The sequence below is a fragment of the Oncorhynchus nerka genome, linkage group LG28 (genome assembly GCF_034236695.1).
Source record: "Oncorhynchus nerka isolate Pitt River linkage group LG28, Oner_Uvic_2.0, whole genome shotgun sequence".
NCBI lineage: Eukaryota > Metazoa > Chordata > Actinopteri > Salmoniformes > Salmonidae > Oncorhynchus > Oncorhynchus nerka.
Genome location: NC_088423.1, coordinates 58,363,843 through 58,387,984, shown reverse-complemented (window position 1 = coordinate 58,387,984; position 24,142 = coordinate 58,363,843). Strand labels below are relative to the sequence as shown.

The window sequence follows — 24,142 nt, the reverse complement described above, 5'->3', positions numbered from 1 at the left end:
CACCCAGTAAAATCCTATGTGAGTAAAAGTAAAAAAGTATTTACTTTTAAATATACTTAAGTATCAAAAGTAAATGTAATTGCTAAAATATACTTAAGCATTAAAAGTATAAATCATTACAAATTCCTTATATTAAGCAAACCAGACGGAACAATTTTCTTTTTTATCTTTTTTTTACGGAGAGCCAAGGGCACACTCCCACTCCCCATAATTTACAGACAAAGCATTTGTGTTTAGTGACTCAGCCAGATCAGATGCAGTAGGTATGACAAGGGATTGTCTCTTTAAGTGTATGAATTAGACAATGTTCCTGTCCTGCTAAGCATTCAAAATGTAACTGGTACTTTTGGTGTCAGCAAAAATGTATGAAGTAGAAAGTATATTACTTTTTTCTGGAATGTAGAGGAGTAAAAGTACAATTTGTCAAAAATATAAATAGTAAAGTACATATACCCCCCAAAAATGACTTAAGTAGTACATGAAAGTATTTTTACTTAAGTACTTCACACCACTGTGCACATTACCTCACATGTGAATCCTTAAAGATATGGGTGGGGCTTAAGACGATGTGAACGAAAATGAATGGGTGTAGACAAAGAAGAGCTTTTCAGTAGGTGTACCAAAACATTCAAGGGCCATTTTCTAAAAAGTGGGGTTACAAGTTTACCAACTTTCAAAGCAGAATTACTTTCCCATGTGTTCCTCAACTGCAGTGAATGATATACAATCTGAGTCTCTACTTTTATCCAATGTAAAAAAACGATTTCAAATGTTGCTACATAAGACTGAATCGAGGTGGTCGGTCACATATTACTACAACCGTATTTAACATGAGTTCCTCTCTTAGCTTTACAGGAATGTGGTTCTGAATGTAGACCGCAATACCGCCCCCATTGGCATTTTTGTAGTTTCTGTAAATGTTATCACAATGTATTGCTACCACTTTATCATCAGTGGTATTATCTAAGTGAGTTTTAGAGATGGTCAGAATATGAATGTCATCTGTTACTAGCACATTTAAAAAAAATGTATTTAACCTTTACTTAACTAGGCAAGTCAGCCAATTATGCATTAGGGGGCGCTATAATTAAGATTTTGGGATGAAAAACGTTCCCGTTTTAAACAAGATATTTTGTCACAAAAAGATGCTCGACTATGCATATAATTGACAGCTTTGGAAAGAAAACACTCTGACGTTTCCAAAACTGCAAAGATATTGTCTGTGAGTGCCACAGAACTGATGTTACAGGCAAAACCCAGATAAAAATCAAACCAGGAAGTGCCGCATTTTTTGAAACCGCCTCATGCCAATGACTCCTTATATGGCTGTGAATGGGCTACGAATGTGCTTACGTTTTCCACGTTATCCCCAAGGTGTCTACAGCATTGTGACGTCTTTTTAGGCATTTCCATTGAAGAATGGCTGTGAGGGACCATATATAGCATGTGGTCACATGGTGTCTCCCGCAGAAAATCTCGCGTAAAATACTGAGGTAGCCATTTTTCCAATCGCTTCTTATGAGAATCCAATTGCCTCGACAGATATATTATTGAATATATATGTTAAAAACACCTTGAGGATGGATCCTAAACAACTTTTGCCGTGTTTCTGTCGATATTATGGAGCAAATTTTTTTTTAAGTTTGGCGTTATAGTTGCAGCATTTTCCGGTCGATTTCTCAGCCAAGCATGATGAAGAAACGGGAGCTATTTCACCTACAAAAATAATATTTTTCGAAAAAAGGAACATTTGCTATCTAACTTGGAGTCTCCTGAGTGAAAGCATCCAAAGTTCTTCAAAGGTAAATTATTTAACTTGGTTGCTTTTCTTATTTTAGTGAGAGCTAGCATAGCATTATGCATTATGCCATGATAAACTTACACAAATGCTTGTCAAGCGTTGGCTGTAACGCATATTTTGAAAATCTGAGATGGCAGTGTTGTTAACAAAAGGTTAAGCTTGTGTTTGAATATATTTATTTAATTTCATTTGCGATTTTCATGAATAGGAAAAGTTTCTAGGGGTATTTATGTCTGCTGCGTTATGCTTATGCGTTTGAGGCTATGATTACGCCCCCGGATACGGGTTTGCTCGTCGCAAGAGGTTTTAAGAACATCCTTATTTACAATGATGGCCTACCCCGGCCAAACCTGGACGGTGCTGGGCCAATTGTGTGCCGCCATATGGGACTCCCAATCACGGCTGGATGTGATTCTGCCTGGATTATTACGTTATTGATTTTGTGAACCTTGTTTCTAAGGCTACATATGTTAATGTGGGCTATTTATGCCACTTTTTGGGATGATTTACTGTTTTTAATCCTTTACTGGGTAGCTTATCAGAAATAGACATGCTAATTTCTTTTAAATTTGAACTGATAGTGCAGGGTGAGCTGCACACTTCCTACTAGGGCACACCTCCTCAGTGCTAACAGTATAACTTTGGTTCATAGGCACATTATTATTGCATGCAATAGCTGTAGGATCAACAGAGGCATTCAGGGAAGTTAAGGGGACATAAATTAAAAGGATCCGCCCCATTTTTTCAATTTTCGCCTAACATGACATACCCAAATCTAACTGCCTGTAGCTCAGGCCCTGAAGCAAGGATATGCATTTCTTGGTACCATTTGAAACAAAACATTTTGAAGTTTGTGAAAATGTTATAGGAATGTAGGAGAATATAACACATTAGATCTGGTAAAAAATAATACATCATCTTTGAAATGCAAGAGAAAACCATAATGTATTATTCCAGCCTAGGGGCAATTTAGATGTTGTCCACTAGATGGCAGCAGCGCATGTACAACATTTTAGACTGTTCCAATGAACCAATGCATTTCTGTTCAAAACGTTGTATCACGACTGACCAAATGTGCCTAATTTGTTTATTATTAACTTTTCAGGTTCAAAACTGTGCACTCTCCTCAAACAATAGCATGGTTTTCTTTCACTGTAATAGCTTTTGTAAATTGGGCAGTGTTGTTAGATTAACAAGCATTTAAGCTTTCTGCCAATATCCGATATGTCTTTGTCCTGGGAAATTTTCTTGTTTACTTACAACCTCATGTAAATCGCATTAGCCTAAATTAGCTCAACCAACGCAGGGGACCCACCAATCCTGAAGAAGTTAAGTTACTTACATTGTATCTTCCAACGCCCCTGGGATAATGTATATTTTCTGCAGCATTATGACAACTAAGCGACACAATGATAGGGATTAACTGAGCTGGTCTTGGTCATTGATGCCATTGTCTCAACACAGTCCTGAAATGCGTGGATAGAGTCCAGGGGCCAAAATTATTTGGATGGACTCCATCATTCTTGTAGAGCATCTTCTGTTCCAGAAAGTGTCAAAGTAATCTATAAAAGTGAATCCAACAGAGCTACAGTAATCTTTTAGCCAGGTGTATAATGCCAGTATCCTGCTGAATCTTTCACACCCGCAGCCTAACAACGGTAAATAATAATTGGAAGATTTGTGGAATCTTTCAGTGCTAAAATCAGTTCTTCAAAAAACATTTTCAGGAGTTCCGAGCTAGCCCTCCTAATGTTGTTTGACCCTACACGGATGACGACTGCATCAGTTCCCGGCATCTGTCGTAGAACGGTCGCAAGCAGCCTTGTAATGTCCTGTACTTGTGCTCCAGGATAGCACATGATTTTTGTAGAGGGAACAATGATATTTCTAACCATAGAACAGCCGATGATGACAGCTGCTGCAATGCCTGAGGAGGTCCGGCCATTCTTTGCCTCAAGTGTTTTTGCAAACCCCTTGAGGACCGAAGGGCGGTGGGGCCCAATGGACCCGAGCCGTTTGGAGTATCCATCGTGGATGATGAATGGGCAGGAGCCTCAGACAGCCTTACGGTCAGATGAGGATGGGAGCTCTGAGGATCGCAGGTACCTGCGGATCCGATCTCGAAACTGAAGACTCCAGGAAGAAGGTGAAGCTGTGTTTGGTCTCCTAATGCCAGAGGACGCTGTTCGACTTCCATATCTCCATGGCTGGTTGGTTGGATTGAGAACAGGAACATCCACCAAGTCATCCAGGAGCATCCTTCTAGTGGATTCTCCATTAGCTTATATAGGTTCACTACTTGTTTGCTAAGAGTAGCCAATTCATCCCTGTAGTCCTTTGCAAGCAAAGGAGAGAGTTGCTACATTTAAAGTTTGGGCAGTCCACATTGTCCCGGAATAAAGCAAAATAATCACAGCTCCTGCAGTGTTTTAAATGTTCGTTAGCATCCTCCATTTGAGGCTCCAGGCTAGCTAGACAAGATAAGCCAGCTTGACCTCCATGTCTCTCCTCCATCACACAATGAATTGTAATTTTTGTCAAATTTGAGCCATGCGCTTTGGATACAGGAGCTGTCAAAAAGCACATTATTTGAAACATAATTTCAAAATAATATGGTGATGCTTAAAGGCCAAGTTCAGTATTTTGCAACTTGACGTTAGATAGTTCCTCACCCTGGAGTCCCCTTAGTCTATGGAGGAACTATCTAACATCAAGTTGCAAAATACTGAACTTGGCAAAATACTGAACTAACATTACGTTTTTAAAATTCAGATCTTCCTGTTTTACGGGACCACTACAGGCTGGCTTCCATAGCACCAGCATCATAGGTGTATGATGGGACATTTGTGTGTGTGTGTGTGTGTGTGTGTGTGTGTGTGTGTGTGTGTGTGTGTGTGTGTGTGTGTGTGTGTGTGTGTGTGTGTGTGTGTGTGTGTGTGTGTGTGTGTGTGTGTGTGTGTGTGTGTGTGTGTGTGTGTGTGTGTGTGTGTGTGTGTGTGTGTGTGTGTGTGTGTGTGTGTGTGTGTGTGTGTGTGTGTGTGTGTGTGTGTGTGTGTGTGTGTGTGTGTGTGTGTGTGTGTGTGTGTGTGTGTGTGTGTGTGTGTGTGTGTGTGTGTGTGTGTGTGTGTGTGTGTGTGTGTGTGTGTGTGTGTGTGTGTGTGTGTGTGTGTGTGTGTGTGTGTGTGTGTGTGTGTGTGTGTGTGTGTGTGTGTGTGTGTGTGTGTGTGTGTGTGTGTGTGTGTGTGTGTGTGTGTGTGTGTGTGTGTGTGTGTGTGTGTGTGTGTGTGTGTGTGTGTGTGTGTGTGTGTGTGTGTGTGTGTGTGTGTGTGTGTGTGTGTGTGTGTGTGTGTGTGTGTGTGTGTGTGTGTGTGTGTGTGTGTGTGTGTGTGTGTGTGTGTGTGTGTGTGTGTGTGTGTGTGTGTGTGTGTGTGTGTGTGTGTGTGTGTGTGTGTGTGTGTGTGTGTGTGTGTGTGTGTGTGTGTGTGTGTGTGTGTGTGTGTGTGTGTGTGTGTGTGTGTGTGTGTGTGTGTGTGTGTGTGTGTGTGTGTGTGTGTGTGTGTGTGTGTGTGTGTGTGTGTGTGTGTGTGTGTGTGTGTGTGTGTGTGTGTGTGTGTGTGTGTGTGTGTGTGTGTGTGTGTGTGTGTGTGTGTGTGTGTGTGTGTGTGTGTGTGTGTGTGTGTGTGTGTGTGTGTGTGTGTGTGTGTGTGTGTGTGTGTGTGTGTGTGTGTGTGTGTGTGTGTGTGTGTGTGTGTGTGTGTGTGTGTGTGTGTGTGTGTGTGTGTGTGCGTGCGCGTGAGTAGCATACGTGCATGAGTAGCATACGTGCATGAGTTTGTACTCAGGGAAAATATATTGAAGACGTAATAAAATAGACTACACTTGCAGTATACTCAAACCACGATATGACATGCAACAATATTGTCGAAAAGTGTGTGTGTCATCCATTTCATGTCATCAACAGCACAAAACATGCATATAGGCTCTGACTAAGCTCATTTGCAACCCCTCCAATCTCTCTCACACACACACACACACACACACTGCTAATTCATGCATGGAACTTCTATTCTCAGCTCACTCTCCTGACACTGCATATTATACAGCTAGCCGAGCACCAAGAGGTTAGCAATTATTCATCCACCACCTCCATCACCCTCTTCCTTTTCATCCCTCTATCTCACCCTCCCTCGTTCACAGCCACGAGGGGAGGAAAGTGCCATTTCTACACGCTGCGTTGCTGTGTAAGCAGGGAAGTCAGACAGGCTATGCCCCAAAAGCCACCCTATTCCCTATATAGTGCACTACTTTTGACCAGAACCCTATTGGCCCTAGTCAAAATAAGGAATAGTGTGCCAATTGGGATATTGACTAAGTGAGAGCTTCGGGTCTATTATAATGAAGAAGGAGGCAGTTATTTACAGTGGGATGACTCCAAGCCTAGGTCTGGCTGGTGGGCTGTCCTTGCTTCACACACACACACACACACACACACGCACGCACACACATGCTTGAGTGTCGTGCTGAGAGGAACATCATGTTCAGCCCCTGTTAGTGTCCCACAGGGCCAAGACGGCTGCCATTTAATGACACCACTGTGACCTCTGATCATACCTACCCTGTGTGTGTGTGTGTGTGTCTGTTGTATGACCTCTGATCATACCTACCTGCCCTTTGGAGAAGGAAGAGAGGGCTTTGATTCAAGGCTTTGTGTGTGTGTGTGTGTGTGTGTGAGCGTGTTCATGTTCCCAGACTAAGGTCTCTCAGGTAGAATGTTGGGACATAAAGCATCACACCACATCACTTATAAGGTCGCTTGTTTGAGGTTAAAGTTCAAAATGCTATTTTTTTGAATGGGTGGTCACTCTCACCTTTAGGGTCATCTTGGCCAGCAACTCCTGAAGGTCCATGATGCCTTGCACCAGGCTCAGGAAATCACTGCATGTCGGACAGGCTCAACAGGAGAAAAGGATGGACAAAGAAAGACAGGAGTGGGAGAGGGGATAATAGAGTAAAGGACAAGAGAAAAGGAATGAGGTAGAGACGAGGCAAAAGAAGAGAAAAAGAGAAGAGGTACATTTATACAAATTTTACTAAAACATTGTTGCTCAAAATATAAGATGATAACCAAAGCTATAGAAAATGTAGTGATTGAACTCATCTCCTTGCACTTCCTATCTTGCCACGTGGCTCTTTTATTAGAGGATTGTGGGTAATTTTCTTTGTTTGTCTTTTACACAATGTTTTATGCACGTTTGAAGAAAGAAAAGTTGACTTCTATAATAATATTAAGCAGCTTGTTGTCCTGTATCTAATAGAGCTGTATTGGCTTCTCGGGTGCGGCGCGAGTACTGGTTCACAAAAGTATCGATGAGGGGAGTGACAGACTATGATTGCATGCCTTATTGATCAGCGACAGAGACAGTAGCATCGCCACAAGTGCACAACACAAGCCCTGCATCTTCAATTGTTTGACAATAAAAAGGAAGGAGGGAGAGAAAGAGAGAGAGAGAGGGAGGGAGGTTTGAAAATGTAATTTAAATTACATAGAAGACAAATGGAAACGGTGTGTGTGTGCGTGCGTGTGTGTGTGTGCGTGTGTAGGTGTGAGAGAAAGAGGGAATGAGAAAGAGGGAAATGAGGGAGAGAGAGAACAGAAATGGAGTTCCACTGGCTAATGGTGAGAGGTTAATAAGAGTGACAGAGACTGGAGTATAGCTAACGAGACATTATAGGATGCCAGCTCCACTTTCTCTCAGTACCTCTTCAACTTTCAGACAAAACGAAGAAGAGGACGGGGACATTTAGGACAAGGAACATGTTGGAATAACCCGTCCTGTGTCCTCAACAACTAATTATACTGAGCCTGTAATCATAAAGTACCTCTGAGTAGGAGTGCTAATCTAAGATCAGGTCTTCCCTGTCCAAACAATTGTATTCATTACTATCTAAAAAGCTTAACTGATCCTAGAGTAGGACTCTTACTTTTATAAATAGGTGCCCAGAGCTAAGGGTAGTAACAGTTACTATACTTACTGCGATTAAGGTTGGGACATTGTGTGATGTAGCCGTTTGGAGCAAAAATTAATTTGATGTCCTGAATGGTACCCTGTGAGGAAGGTGAGAAAGAAAAAGAGGGAGAAAGAGGGGGACAGAGAGAGAACGAGAGAGAGAGAGAGAGAGAGAGAGAGAGAGAGAGAGGGGGAGAGAGAGAGAGAGAGAAGAGATACAAATATAAAAATTGAAGGGATGATAGTGACTAATAAGCAACTGCATGGGTCTAACTGGTGGTGACAGTTTTATTTGATTACTTTATTATTTAATGCCAAGTCATCATCTCATCTCTATAGAGCTGCTGTCTGAATAAATAAGGCATACTTCAAAGTAAATAAGGTATACTTTTATGACTGCTGAATACCAACTGTCAATCATTTAGATCATGTATTTTCAGGCTCTCGAAAAAACTCCTTTCAATCCCTATCGAGCGTTCTCTCTTCTCTGCTCCCTAGAGTTCACAGGCGGTTAGTCCCCATGTCTGCTCCGCACAGAACGGACAAGTTTAAGTGGCTATGCAATGAATTATGGTCAATGTATTTAATTACCACATTTTCTGCGCTAAACTATGTAGCATATTGTCCTACTACTCCCTACTACATAAATCAGATTAAGCTTGAACTGTGCTATCTCTACAGAAACTGCACATTGAGGTCACAGAAAAAAAAACATAATTAAAGGAAATTAAAATAATTGAACCAACTTTGGTCAATTATTTGTTTAAAAAACAAAAAATGGCAGAAATGTTGGTTAATTACTCAGCACTAGTGTATGTATTTGTGTGTGTGTGCAGGGGCGGGCGGCGGTTCGTCTGTGTGTCAGTCACTGTGATGGTCCAATGTGGTCTCAGAGCAGTTCATATTATTCTGTATATAAATCCGAGACACTTAATTTATACTGAACAGAAATATTAACACAACATGAAACAATTTCAATGATTTTACTGAGTTACAGTTCATACAAGGAAATCAGTCAATTTAAACAAATGCATTAGGTCCTGACCTATGCAATTCACATGACTTGGCAGGGGTGCAGCCATGGGTTGGCCTGGGAGGGCATAGGCCCACCCACTTGGGAGCCAGGCCCAGCCAAACAGAATGAGTTTTTCCACACAAAAGGGCTTTATTACAGACAGAAATACTCCTGTCCGGGTGGCTTATCTCAGACAATCCCACAGGTGGAGAAGCCAGATGTGGAGGTCCTGGGCTGGTGTGGTTACACGTGGTCTGTGGTTGTGAAGCCGGTTGAACGTACTGCCAAATTCTCTAACACAACGTTGGAGGAGGCATATGGTAGAGAAATTAACATTCAATTATCTTGCAACAGCTCGGGCAGGACATTCCTGCAGTCAGCATTCCATTTGCACGCTCCCTGTGGCATTGTGTTAAGTTTAGAGTGACCTTTTATTGTCCCCACCACAAGGTGCACCTCATGTTGTTTAATCAGCTTCTTAAAATGCCACACCTGTCAGGTAGATGGATTATCTTGGCAAAAGATAAATGCTCACTAACAGGGATGTAAGCAAATTTGCACAAACAATTTGAGAGAAATAAGCTATATAATAAGCTATTTGTGGATGTCCATCATCCATTTAGTGTGATATTTTATGAATTACAATTCGTATGATATGTTACAAATTGCAATTGTTTCAATATGTTACAAATTCCAATTTGTACAAAATGTTACGAATTTTCAATTTTTTAAATATTTTTTTAATTTCACCTTTATTTAACCAGGTAGGCAAGTTGAGAACAAGTTCTCATTTACAATTGCGACCTGGCCAAGATAAAGCAAAGCAGTTCGACAGATACAACGACACAGAGTTACACATGGAGTAAAACAAACATACAGTCAATAATACAGTATAAACAAGTCCTATATACAATGTGAGCAAATGAGGTGAGAAGGGAGGTAAAGGCAAAAAAGGGCCATGGTGGCAAAGTAAATACAATATAGCAAGTAAAACACTGGAATGGTAGTTTTGCAATGGAAGAATGTGCAAAGTAGAAATAAAAATAATGGGGTGCAAAGGAGCAAAATAAATAAATAAATTAAATACAGTTGGGAAAGAGTTGTTTGGGCTAAATTATAGGTGGGCTATGTACAGGTGCAGTAATCTGTGAGCTGCTCTGACAGTTGGTGCTTAAAGCTAGTGAGGGAGATAAGTGTTTCCAGTTTCAGAGATTTTTGTAGTTCGTTCCAGTCATTGGCAGCAGAGAACTGGAAGGAGAGGCGGCCAAAGAAATAATTGGTTTTGGGGGTGACTAGAGAGATATACCTGCTGGAGCGTGTGCTACAGGTGGGAGATGCTATGGTGACCAGCGAGCTGAGATAAGGGGGGACTTTACCTAGCAGGGTCTTGTAGATGACATGGAGCCAGTGGGTTTGGCGACGAGTATGAAGCGAGGGCCAGCCAACGAGAGCGTACAGGTCGCAATGGTGGGTAGTATATGGGGCTTTGGTGACAAAACGGATTGCACTGTGATAGAGTGCATCCAATTTGTTGAGTAGGGTATTGGAGGTTATTTTGTAAATGACAACGCCAAAGTTGAGGATTGGTAGGATGGTCAGTTTTACAAGGGTATGTTTGGCAGCATGAGTGAAGGATGCTTTGTTGCGAAATAGGAAGCCAATTCTAGATTTAACTTTGGATTGGAGATGTTTGATATGGGTCTGGAAGGAGAGTTTACAGTCTAACCAGACACCTAAGTATTTGTAGTTGTCCACGTATTCTAAGTCAGAGCCGTCCAGAGTAGTGATGTTGGACAGGCGGGTAGGTGCAGGTAGCGATCGGTTGAAGAGCATGCATTTAGTTTTACTTGTATTTAAGAGCAATTGGAGGCCACGGAAGGAGAGTTGTATGGCATTGAAGCTTGCCTGGAGGGTTGTTAACACAGTGTCCAAAGAAGGGCCAGAAGTATACAGAATGGTGTCGTCTGCGTAGAGGTGGATCAGAGACTCACCAGCAGCAAGAGCGACCTCATTGATGTATACAGAGAAGAGAGTCGGTCCAAGAATTGAACCCTGTGGCACCCCCATAGAGACTGCCAGAGGTCCGGACAGCAGACCCTCCGATTTGACACACTGAACTCTATCAGAGAAGTAGTCGGTGAACCAGGCGGGGCAATCATTTGAGAAACCAAGGCTGTCGAGTCTGCCGATGAGGATGTGGTGATTGACAGAGTCGAAAGCCTTGGCCAGATCAATGAATACGGCTGCACAGTAATGTTTCTTATCGATGGCGGTTAAGATATCGTTTAGGACCTTGAGCGTGGCTGAGGTGCACCCATGACCAGCTCTGAAACCAGATTGCATAGCAGAGAAGGTATGGTGAGATTCTAAATGGTCGGTAATCAGTTTGTTGACTTGGCTTTCGAATACCTTAGAAAGGCATGGTAGGATAGATACAGGTCTGTAGCTGTTTGGGTCAAGAGTGTCCCCCCCTTTGAAGAGGGGGATGACCGCAGCTGCTTTCCAATCTTTGGGAATCTCAGACGACACGAAAGAGAGGTTGAACAGGCTAGTAATAGGGGTGGCAACAATTTCGGCAGATCATTTTAGAAAGAAAGGGTCCAGATTGTCTAGCCCGGCTGATTTGTAGGGGTCCAGATTTTGCAGCTCTTTCAGAACATCAGCTGAACGGATTTGGGAGAAGGAGAAATGGGGAAGGCTTGGGCGAGTTGCGGTTGGGGCTGCAGTGCTGTTGACCGGGGTAGGAGTAGCCAGGTGGAAAGCATGGCCAGCCGTAGAAAAATGCTTATTGAAATTCTCAATTATGGTGGATTTATCAGTGGTGACAGTGTTTCCTATCTTCAGTGCAGTGGGCAGCTGGGAGGATGTGTTCTTATTCTCCATGGACTTTACAGTGTCCCAGAACTTTTTTGAGTTAGTGTTGCAGGAAGCAAATTTCTGCTTGAAAAAGCTAGCCTTGGCTTTTCTAACTGCCTGTTGTGTATAATGGTTTCCAGCTTCCCTGAACAGCTGCATATCACGGGGGCTGTTCGATGCTAATGCAGAACGCCATAGGATGTTTTTGTGTTGGTTAAGGGCAGTCAGGTCTGGGGAGAACCAAGGGCTATATCTGTTCCTGGTTCTAAATTTCTTGAATGGGGCATGTTTATTTAAGATGGTTAGGAAGGCATTTAAAAAAAATATCCAGGCATCCTCTACTGACGGGATGAGATCAATGTCCTTCCAGGATACCCCGGCCAGGTCGATTAGAAAGGCCTGCTCGCTGAAGTGTTTCATAGAGCGTTTTACAGTGATGAGTGGAGGTCGTTTGACCGCTGACCCATTACGGATGCAGTCAATTATATGCTACGAATTCCAATTTATTGTGGCTAAGGTTAGCTAGGTGGGTATGTGGCTAATGCTAATGTCATATAGCTCTATGGGTTAGGGGTTAAGGTTAGGGTTAAAGTTAAAGTTAGGAGTTAGTTTAAATGGTTAAGGTTAGGATTAAGGGAAGGGTTAGCAAAAATGCTAAGTAGTTAAAAAGTATCTTAAAAGTAGTAACTAGGTAGTTGCAAAGTTGTTAATTAGCTTAAATGCTGAAGTTGTCCATGATGAGATTCAAACTCGCAACCTTTGGGTTGCTAGTGTAACAGATTAGCTTGTGTCCGTCTCCTCGCCCCTACCTGGGCTCGAACCAGGGCCTCTGCACACATCAACAACTGCCTCCCATGAAGCATTGTTACACATCGCTCCACAAAAGCCACGGCCCTTGCAGAGCAAGGGGAACAACGACTTCAAGGTCTGAGCGAGTGATGTCACCGGTTGAAACGCAATTAGCGTGAACCACCGCTAACTAGTTAACCATTTCACATCGGTTACACTAGATGTTCACGTTATGCGCTCACCCATCCACCCCGACCAACCACCCTCCCTTTGTTTTGCCTTAAGTAAAATTCCATCTCATTGTAAGCATAAAAAACGTAACATACCATACACATTTGAGTATCTCGGATTTACGTTTACTATGTTATGTCTAGAATATGAGACCAGTTTGGATGGTCAAACTAACCCAAAGCAGCATGCCAATTAAAACTAGGAGAAAATACCCAGCATAATGGAACAGAGATGGTACCAGAGAAGAGGACAATATTTTTATATTGAGTCCGGAAGGCATTTTGTCAAACCCATAAAAACTCATTTAAATTCTTTATCTCAAGCCAGGTTTTGTGTATCTCTTTGTGTGTAACTATATTGACAATCTGAAATGGTCCACCCAAGAAGGAGCAACAGCGCCTCTTTAACCTCAGGAGGCTGAAGTAATTTGACTTGACACTCAAAACCCTCAAACTTTTACAGATGCACAATTGAGAGTTTCCTGTCAGGCTGTATCACTGCCTGGTATGGCAACTGCACAGCGCACAACCGCAGGGCTCTCCAGAGGGTGGTATGGTCTGCCCAACACATCATCGGCGGCAAAATACCTGCCCTCCAGGACACCTACAGCACCCGATGTCACAGGAAGGCAAAAAGAATATCAAGAACAACAACCATCCAAGTCACTGCCTGTTCACCACGCTATCATCCAGAGGGCGAGGTTAATAATATTGACATATTTTGCATTTCTCATCTCATAGGTATTCTGTGTTCTGTCCTATTCTACTGTATCTTAGTCTATGCCGCTCTGACATTGCTCGTCCAAAAATGTATAACTTCTTAATTAATTCCCTTCCTTTACTTTAGATTGCGTCTATTGTTAGATATAACTTGATAGACATTACTTCACTTGCCACACCCTGATCTGTTTCACCTTTCTTTTTGCTTGTCTCCACCCCCTCCAGGTGTCGCCCATCTTCCCCATTATCCCCAGTGTATTTTTATACCTGTGTTCTCTGTTTGTCTGTTACCAGTTTATTTTGTTCGTCAAGCCTAGCAGCGTTTTTCCCCTTGCACTGGTCTTTTTCTAGTTCCTGTTTTCTAGTTTTCCCAATTATTGACCTCTGCCTGCCCTGACCCCGAGACTGCCTGCCGTTCTGTACCTTATGGACTCGAATCTGGATTACTGGCCTGCCTTTGACCTGTTATTTTGCCTGCCCCCTGTTCTGGTAGTAAACTTTTGTTACTTCGACACTGTCTGCATCTGAGTCTTCTCCTGAAACATGGTAGTACAAACGGGCCGTGAGACCCAGCAGACTCAGACCAGCTCCACAAAGCTGTCTCCCTGCAAGAAGCCACCATAGGACAACATGAGGAGTTACTTCAATGTCTTATGGAGGGACTCCATACCCTAACAGAACACCATGACCAGGTGTTTGATACATTGCTGGAGCAATTCCACAGATTCCTCACTGGGCAGAGGGTCACACCCGTTATCTCCCAGCCTACCCCACTGTCCCGAGAACCCCGCTTACCTCATCTGGAGCGCTACGCTGGAGATTCCGGATTCTGATGGGCTTTTCTCTACAAGTGCTCCCTCATTATCGAGTTGCAGCCATCTTCGTTCCCCTCGGACCGCATGAGGATAGCGTACATCATAACCCTGATGTCCGGGAGGGCGTGGGAACAACAGTCCGCCATCTACCTCAGTCTGGAGGAGTTTGTGGAGGAAGTTCGGAAGGTGTTTGATTCTACTTTGTCTGGGAAAGACGGTGCTCATAAGCTGCACCAGCTATGTAAAGACTCCTCTAGTGTGGCGGCCTACGCACCTCTCCCAAGGTTCCATTCACATCCCCAGCTGCTGATCGAGCATACCGGATCTCAAACACCATTTCACCGCAGCTTGCATTTTTGTACCATCCTGACCCGTCCCGCCAATTCGTAGTGGAGGCCGATGCTTCGGATGTTGGAGTGGGGACTATTCTTTCCCAGTGTTCTGCCCTGGACCTCAAGTTACATTCCAATGCCTTCTTCTCCCATTGCCTCAACACCACGGAGAGGGACTACAATGTGTGGTATCTTGAGCTTCTTGCGGTGAAGATGCCATTGGAGGAGTGGAAGAACTGGCTGGAGGGGGCAGAACATCCGTTCATTGTGTGGACAGACCACAAGAACCTCAAATATCTACACGCCGCCAAGCGTCTCAATTCCAGGCCAGCTAGGTGGGCCCTGCTTTTCACCCGGTTCAACTTCTCCCTCTCCTACCGACCAGGATCCAATAATGTCAAGACTGTATATGCTATAGCCCTGTGGCTACACCCCCGGAAGCCGAGACCATCCTTCCCATCTTGTGCTTGGCGACGGCACTCGGCTGGGGAAAAGGGAAGCAGGTTCATGAGGCACAGCGTTCCAGATAACCGGATGTTTCTTCCTGACGCTGTCTGCTCCTCAGTCCTGGCTCCTCGGTCCTTGCTTGCCATGCGGGCTCCCATTGGACCTTGGCCTTTGTGCAACAATGCTTTTGGTGGCCTACCATGTTTCCTGACATCTCCACATTTGTCGCTGCATGCACAATCTGTGCGCAGAACAAGACTCCCCAGCAACCTCTGCCTGTTCCTCACTATCCCTGGTCTCACATATCCCTGGACTTTGTCACAGGTCTCCCCCTGTCTGATGGCAACACCAGTTTTCCAAAGCAGCCCACTTCATTTCACTCCCCAAATTACCCTCTGCCAAAGAGACGGCCCAGCTCACGCTGCAATACTTCTTCAGGATCCATGGACTGCCAGTGGACATGGTCTTCGACCAAGGTCCTCAGTTCTCGTCCCGGATTTTCCCATATTTTTGTTCGCCGCTGTCGTCGTACCTTCAGGTATCGACAACCGGACCGCCACCAGTATCTTCTCGGGCAGATGGTATGGCTGTCCACCCAAGATCTGTCCCTCTGGGTTGATTATTGTCCCATTTCCCATCTCCAAGATGCTGTTCGTATTCTGTTGCCCCGTAAACTCCGTATAAATCCCACGTTTTATGTGTCTAGGATCAAACCAATCTCACAGCCATTTGTCTCCTGTTTCTAGGAAACAAATAACATCTGCTAAACACGTGTACACTTGAAGTCGGTAGTTTACACACACTTACATACACTTAGGCTGGAGTCATTAAAACCCATTTTTCAACCACTCCACAAATTTCCAAATTTCTTAGTTTTGGCAAGTTGGTTAGGACATCTACTATGTGCAAAACACAAGTAATATTTCCAACAATTGTTTACAGACAGATTATTTCACTTTATAATCCAGTGTATCACATTTCCAGTGGGTCAAAGTATACATACAGTAAGTTGACTGTGCCTTTAAACAGCTTGGAAAATTCCCAGAAAATTATGTCATGGCTTTAGAAGCTTCTGATTGGCTAACTGATCATTTGAGTCAATTGGAGGTGTACCTGTTGATGTATTTTAAGGCCTACCTTTAAACTCAGTGCGTCTTTGCTTGACATCATGGGAAAATCAAAAGAAATCAGCCAAGACCTCAGAAAATAAATTGTGACCTCCACAAATGTCTGGTTCATCCTTGGGAGCAATTTCTAAATGCCTGAAGGTACCACGTTCATTTGTACAAACAATAGTACGCAAATATAAAAACCATGGGATCACGCAGCCGTCATACCGCTCAGCATGGAGACACGTTCTGTCTCTTAGAGATGAACGCACTTTGGTGCGAAATGTGCAAATCAATCCCAGAACAACAGCAAAGGACCTTGTGAAGATGCTGGAGGAAACAGGTACAAAATTATCCACAGTAAAAAGGAGTCCTATATAGACATAACCTGAAAGGCCGGTCAGCAAGGAAAATGCAACTGCTCCTAAACCGCCATAAAAAAGCCAGACTACAGTTTGCAACTGCACATGGGGACAAAGAGAGTACTTTTTGGAGAAATGTTCTCTGGTCTGATTAAACAAAAATAGAACTGTTTGGCCATAATGAGCATCGTTATGTTTGGAGGAAAGAGGGGGATGCTTGCAAGCCCAATAACACCATCCCAACCATGAAGCACGGGGATGGCAGTATCATGTTGTGGGGGTGCTTTGCTGCAGGAGGGGCTGGTGCACTTCACAAACTAGATGGCATCATGAGGGAGGAAATTTATGTGGATATATTGAAGCAATATCTCAAGACATCAGTCAGGAAGTTAACGCTTGTTCACAAATGGATCTTCCAAATGGACAATGACCCCGAGCATACTTCCAAAGTTATGGCAAAATGGCTTAAAGGACAACAAAGTTAAGGTATTGGAGTGGCCATCACAAAGCCCTGACCTCAATCCTATAGAAAAGTTGTGGGCAGAACTGAAAAAGCATGTGCGAGCAAGGAGGCCTTTACAATCCTGACTCAGTTACACCAGCTCTGTCAGGAGGAATGGGCCAAATTTAACCCAACTTATTGTGGGAAGCTTGTGGGATGGTACCTGAAATGTTTGACCCAAGTTAAACAATTTAAAGGCAATGCTACCACATACTAATTGAGTGTATGTAAACTTCTGACCCACTGGGAATGTGATAAAAGAAATAAAAGCTGAAATAAATCATTCTCTCTGCTATTATTCTGACATTTCACATTCTTAAAAAGAAAAAGTGGTGATCCTAACTGATCTAAGACAGGGAATTTTTACGAGGGCTAAATGTCAGGAATTGTGATAAACTGAGTTTAAGTGTATTTGGCTAAGGTTTATGTAAACTTCCGACTTCAACTGTATGTGACAAATATAATTTAATTTGAATTTTATTTGTAATATACATTTACAATGCATTCATTAAGCTTGAATGAGAGCAACACCTGTGTCACTTTAGAGAAAGACCTCGGCAAGAGGAGAGATGAACAACAGAGTAGATCAAACATGCCCACGCACACAAACACACTACCGGGCATGCTCAACTCTGGCTTTGTTGCTGGCACACACACAGAAACACACACACATGCCACAGCGAATAATCAGACAACATCAGTGATGAGTGTGGAATGGAAGTGAAAGTGTTTGGCCAGTGATGTGGCTGTCTGTCTCTTGGGAGTTTATAGGAGTCCTGACCATACATTGCCTCTATTGATCAGCAGGTAATACAGTCTGAAGCGAGAGAGGGAGGGGTGGAGGGGAAAGAGGAAGATGTTTGTAAGAGAGAGCAAGAAATAGAGAGAGAGGGGGTGGGGGTTGGGGGTTTGTACGGAAGAGAGGGAGAGAAAAGGAGAGCTAAAGGCCACACAGTGCCTCGACATCCAAAACACCTCAAAAGGGGACATTCCCTCGCCAATGCGGTGCGTCTATTTCAATTAGCTCTATATTATACACTGCTCAAAAAAATAAAGGGAACACTTAAACAACACAATGTAACTCCAAGTCAATCACACTTCTGTGAAATCAAACTGTCCACTTAGGAAGCAACACTGATTGACAATAAATGTCACATGCTGTTGTGCAAATGGAATAGACAACAGGTGGAAATTATAGGCAATTAGCAAGACACCCCCAATAAAGGAGTGGTTCTGCAGGTGGTGACCACAGACCACTTCTCAGTTCCTATGCTTCCTGGCTGATGTTTTGGTCACTTTTGAATGCTGGCGGTGCTTTCACTCTAGTGGTATTATGAGACGGAGTCTACAACCCACACAAGTGGCTCAGGTAGTGCAGCTCATCCAGGTTGACACATCAATGCGAGCTGTGGCAAGAAGGTTTGCTGTGTCTGTCAGCGTAGTGTCCAGAGCATGGAGGCGCTACCAGGAGACAGGCCAATACATCAGGAGATGTGGAGGAGGCTGTAGGAGGGCAACAACCCAGCAGCAGGACCGCTACCTCCGCCTTTGTGCAAAGAGGAGCAGGAGGAGCACTGCCAGAGCCCTGCAAAATGACCTCCAGCAGGCCACAAATGTGCACGTGTCTTCTCAAACGGTCAGAAACAGACTCCATGAGGGTGGCATGAGGGCCCGACGTCCACAGGTGGGGGTTGTGCTTACAGCCCAACACCTTGCAGGACGTTTGGCTTTTGCCAGAGAACACCAAGATTGGCAAATTCGCCACTGGTGCCCTGTGCTCTTCACAGATGAAAGCAGTTTCACACTGAGCACATGTGACAGACGTGACAGGCTGGAGACGCCGTGGAGAACGTTCTGCTGCCTGCAACATCCTCCAGCATGACCGGTTTGGCTCTGGGTCAGTCATGGTGTGGGGTGGCATTTCTTTGGGGGGCCGCACAGCCCTCCATGTGCTCGCCAGAGGTAGCCTGACTGCCATTAGGTACCGAGATGAGATCCTCAGACCCCTTGTGAGACCATATGCTGGTGTGGTTGGCCCTTGGTTCATCCTATTGCAAAGACAATGCTAGACCTCATGTGGCTGGAGTGTGTCAGCAGTTCCTGCAAGAGGAAGGCAATGATGCTATGGACTGGCCCGCCCGTTCCCCAGACCTGAATCCAATTGAGCACATCTGGGACATCATGTCTCGCTCCATCCACTAACAGACTGCACCACAGACTGTCCAGGAGTTGGCGGATGCTTTAGTCTAGGTCTGGGAGGGGATCCCTCAGGAGACCATCCGCCACCTCATCAGGAGCCTGCTCCGGCGTTCATACAGGTCATACAGGCACGTGGAGGCCACACACACTACTGAGCCTCATTTTGACTTGTTTTAAGAACATTACATCAAAGTTGGATCAGCCTGTAGTGTGGTTTTCCACTTTAATTTTGAGTGTGACTCCAAATCCAGACCTCCATGGGTTGATAAATTTGATTTCCATTGATCATTTGTGTGTGATTTTGTTGTCAGCACATTCAACTATGTAAAGAAAAAAGTATTTAATAAGAATATTTCATTAATTCAGATCTAGGATGTGTTATTTTAGTGTTCCCCTAATTTTTTTGAGCAGTGTATGTGGAGATTATTAGATCACAATGCCTCTTCGGAGTAATAGTGTAGCCCTACCGTAGACAATATGTGCATCATACAAGATGATTGATTAATGCGGAAGTGAATGCAGACCTTCTGGCAAATGATGAATGCAATGTCTCTGTTCGAGTGTGTGTGCATGAGTGCATGTGTGTTCGTGCAAATATGTGTGTCCAACTCGTGAAAATTCCACTCTTGACCACTGGGGGTATAAGGCCCTCTCCCTTCGTTTGGCAAATCTGACCACAACTCCATTTTGTTCAAGAGAGAAATTCCTGTGGTCAGGTCTGTAATGCTGGTCTGACCAATCATACTCCATGCTCCATGACTGTTTTCATCATGTGGACTGCAATACGTTCCGGGACACCTCTGGGAATAACATCAATGAATACACGAACTCAGTCACTGGTTTCATAAAAAAATGCATAGATGATCTGATACCGATGGTGTCTTCAAAAACTTACCCAGATCAAAAATCTGAACAACCCGACAACAACCCGGATCAACAATCCCGACATTTCGGGAAACTGAAGGAGAGATATGCTGCTTTTCGTTTCTTAGTCAAACTTGTGTTCTTTTTTTTCTTTGTGTTCTGGAACATAGCCCCGTCTTTAATTTTTGTTCATTGATTTCACCTGTGTTCCTTTCTCACCTGGTCTCATCAGCTCCCTATTTAGTTCAGTTATTTCTGTTTGAATGGTTGTGAGGTATTGTTTGTTTTTGACTACCTACTTGTGGTTGACCATTGCCTGCCTGTGACCACAATTCCTGCCTTCTGCGAAGAAGTAATAAACATCTGCCGCGCACTGCGCTTGAAATATTATTGATATATTATTGACTCTTGAACCTCAGGAGACTGAAGAAATTTACACACGCACCATTGAGAGCATACTGTTGGGCAGCATCACAGCCTGGTACGGGAACTCCACCACCGCTGACTGCAAGGCTCTACAGAGGGTGGTACGCTCAGCCGAACGCACCATTGGTTGCACACTGCCTGCCCTCAACAGGACACGTACAACACCAGGTCTCACAGGAAGGTCAAGAAGATCGTCAAGGCCTCCCAAGCCTCCTGAGCCATGGCCTGTTCTCCCCGCTTCCATCACTCAGACACAGGCAGTATAGGAGCATCATGACAAAAACTGTCAGACTGGCCAATAACTTCTACCCCCATACCATCAGGTTGCTGAATAGCCATCACTAGGCAGCTAGCTACCTGCTCCCCCTGTTTCCTCCTGCCTCAGGACTGCCTATCCCCCTATTTCCCCCCTAATGACATTCCCTCTGGGACACTCTTCCCCACCCCCATGGACATTTACCCTGCCCCTACACCACAATGGACATGTGTCATTGTCACAGTTGTAAATATGTATATATTATTATTGTTTCATTCAGTTCTCTTATTGACCTGCATTGTTGGAGCTTAAAAATGTCACTGTGCCCTGCAATTAAATCTGCAACCCTGTGCAAGAGACTAATAAACTCATCTCCTCCTCAACAGTATTTACTCTGCCTCCACCCCAATGGAGATGTATTTATTAATCACTGCCACAGTTGTTATTATGTACATATTGTGGCGTACAGCAGGTCAGCCACCAGGGGGAGACTCGTCAAGGCCTGGTGACAGACGGAGTATACATCACTAGGCGATGGCTACATCTGCTGGACGTGCCAGGTCTCGATGGGCTCTTCAGCCAGGACTAATTGGGGTTGATTGGGAGTTGGTGAGTAATCAAGGGCTGATTGCTCACCAGCTGTACAAGTCCCATAAAAGCTGCCAGAAGCGCAGCACACAGGGGAGAGAGTGGGGGAAGAAAGGACTCCTGTATAGTTGGAGACGGTGGCAGCGGTAACAGGCGTGAGTTCAGTTCAGGACACAGCAAGACCTGGAGCCAAGAACACGGAATCCCGGAGAGGATCTCAAGTGGGAGACCTATTATTTTCTTTTGAACTATTATTTTAATAAACACCTTTGAAACTGAGCTAATCCTACTCTGTGTGTGTCTGATCTGTGTAAGCGTTTTGACCCAACCCCCTGGTCTGCCACAATATATAGTGCTAAACTCAGCAAAAAAAGAAATGTCCCTTTTTCAGGACCCTGTCTTTCAAAGATCATTTGTAAAAACCCAAATAACTTCACAGACCCTCATTGTAAATGGTTTAAAACACTGTTTCCAATGCTTGTTCAATGAACCATAAACAATTAATGAACATGCACCTGTGGAATGGTTGTTAAGACACTGACAGCTTAGGCAATTAAGGTCACAGTTATGAAAACTTAGGACACTAAAGAGGCCTTTCTACTGACTCTGAAAACACCAAAATAAAGACGCCCAGGGTCTCTGCTCATCTGTGTGAACGTGCCTTAGGCATGCTGCAAGAAGGCATGAGGACTGCAGATGTGACCAGGGCAATAAATTGCAATGTCCGTACTGTGAGACGCCTAAGATAGCGCTACATGGAGAACAGATCGTCCTCACAGTGGCAGACCACGTGTAACACCACCTGCCTAGGATCGGTACATCTGAACATCACACCTGCGGGACAGGTACAGGATGGCAACAGCAACTGCCCAAGTTACACCAGGAACCCACAATCCCTCCATCAGTGCTCAGACTGTCCGCAATAGGCTGAGAGAGGCTGGACTGAGGGCTTGTAGGCCTGATGTCTGGTGAGGACCTGCCTTACATCACTGGCAACAACGTTGCCTATGGGCACAAACCCACCGTCGCTGGACCAGACAGGACTGGCAAAAAGTGCTCTCCACTGACTAGATGCGGTTTTGTCTCACCAGGGGTGATGGTCGGATTCGCGTTTATCGCCGAAGGAATGAGCGTTACACCGAGGCCTGTAACTCTGGAGCAGGATCGATTTGGAGGTGGAGAGACTGTCATGGTCTGGGGCGGTGTGTCACAGCATCATCAGACTGTGCTAGTTGCCTTTGCAGACAATCTCAACGCTGTACGTTACAGGGAAGACATCCTTCTCCCTCATGTGGTACCCATCCTACATGCTCATCCTGGAATGACCCTACAGCATGGCAATGCCACCAGCCATACTGCTCGTTCTGTGCGTGATTTCCTGCAAGACATGAATGTTCTGCCATGGCCAGCGTAGATCTCAATCCCATTGAGCACGTCTGGGACCTGTTGGATCGGAGGGTGAGGGCTAGGGCCATTCCCCCCAGAAATGTCCAGGAACTTGCAGGTGCCTTGGTGGAAGATTTGAGTAATATCTCACAGCAATAACTGGGAAATCTGGTGCAGTCCATGAGGAGGAGATGCACTGCAGTACTTAATGCAGCTGGTGGCCACACTGTTACTGTGACTTTTGATTTTGACCCTCCCCCCTTTGTTCAGGGACACATTATTACATTTCTGTTAGTCACATGTCTGTGGAAATTGTTCAGTTTATGTCTCGGTTGTTGAATCTTGTTATGTTAATACAAATATTTACACGTTAAGTTTGCTGAAAATAAACACAGTTGACAGTGAGAGGACGTTTCCTTTCTTGCAGTGTTTATTTCTATTTCAGTTGTTTTTTGTTACCATTTTCATCATATTATTTCACTTAGTCCAGTATGTTGGAGCTCGAAGCGTAAGATTTTAACTTTTTTTACGTGAATATTAAACACTAAATATTAAATCTAAATCTGAATCTCTCTCTCTCTCTCAGCTAGTGATAATGGTGTGGAGAAGCATAGCCTCTGGATGCATATCCCTAATGGAATCCTATTCCCTACGTAGTGCACTATGCAGGGAATAGGATGCCATTTGGGATGCAACATGTTTATTTAAAGTCATTATCTCACCCTCACCGAGCCACTCTACTCCCCTTGATGGAAGAAACTACCACTAGTCTATTCACCTGGTATCTTCTTTCTCTATCACACCGTTCTGTATTTATTCACCTTGATCTCTCTCAATTTCTCGTGTTCTCCCAATTTTGATCTCTCTTGCTCACTTAATTTCTCTCGCACCCTCTACCTCTCACTAAAATATCCTCTCTCTTTGTATATTTTTCTAGCCTCTCTCAATTAGTATCTTGCTCTCTCTACATTTCTTACCATATCTCCTGCTGGAGGAGACTATAGTGTCTGTTTTTCCCATTTTCTATCAGAGGAAGCAGAGGAGAGCAGAGAATGGCAGCAGAGAAGAAAATGTAGAAAATGGCAGCACAGGAGAGGAGATAATGGAGAGAATGGCAGAGGAAAACAACTACAGAAGAGGGCAGAAGAACAACTGGAGAAGTGTCACAGCTCCCCAGGCTACCTGAGGCTTCAGTTACCCTTAACAACCACAACAATAACAGCCTCGCTTCATCTCCCAGATAAACATTTGGAATATTTTAATAAGTATTTAATTCAGGGATGGACAGGGGCTAGACATCGTTCTGGGCACTTCTTAACACAATGGCAAATTTTCTATTTCTTGAGGCCCCCATTATCAGTCAAATAATGATAATTCTGTGGTCAAACCACAATTTAGACAATCCCAATGGGCTAAAAATCAGCCAATCTGGCATTT

At 44.1% G+C, this 24,142-nt stretch overlaps 1 protein-coding gene across 1 annotated transcript in view; it reads right to left on the bottom strand.

Annotated features, from left to right (window-relative positions):
* LOC115113446 (protein kinase C-binding protein NELL1) overlaps window positions 1–24,142 on the bottom strand; it is a 481,860-nt gene that overhangs the window by 277,056 nt on the left and 180,662 nt on the right. The window contains exons 6-7 of the mRNA XM_029641098.2: window positions 7,835–7,907; window positions 6,670–6,752 (exon numbers count right to left, since the gene is read on the bottom strand). Coding sequence (XP_029496958.1) covers window positions 6,670–6,752; window positions 7,835–7,907 — 156 coding nt within the window. The remainder of the gene's footprint in view (window positions 1–6,669; window positions 6,753–7,834; window positions 7,908–24,142) is intronic.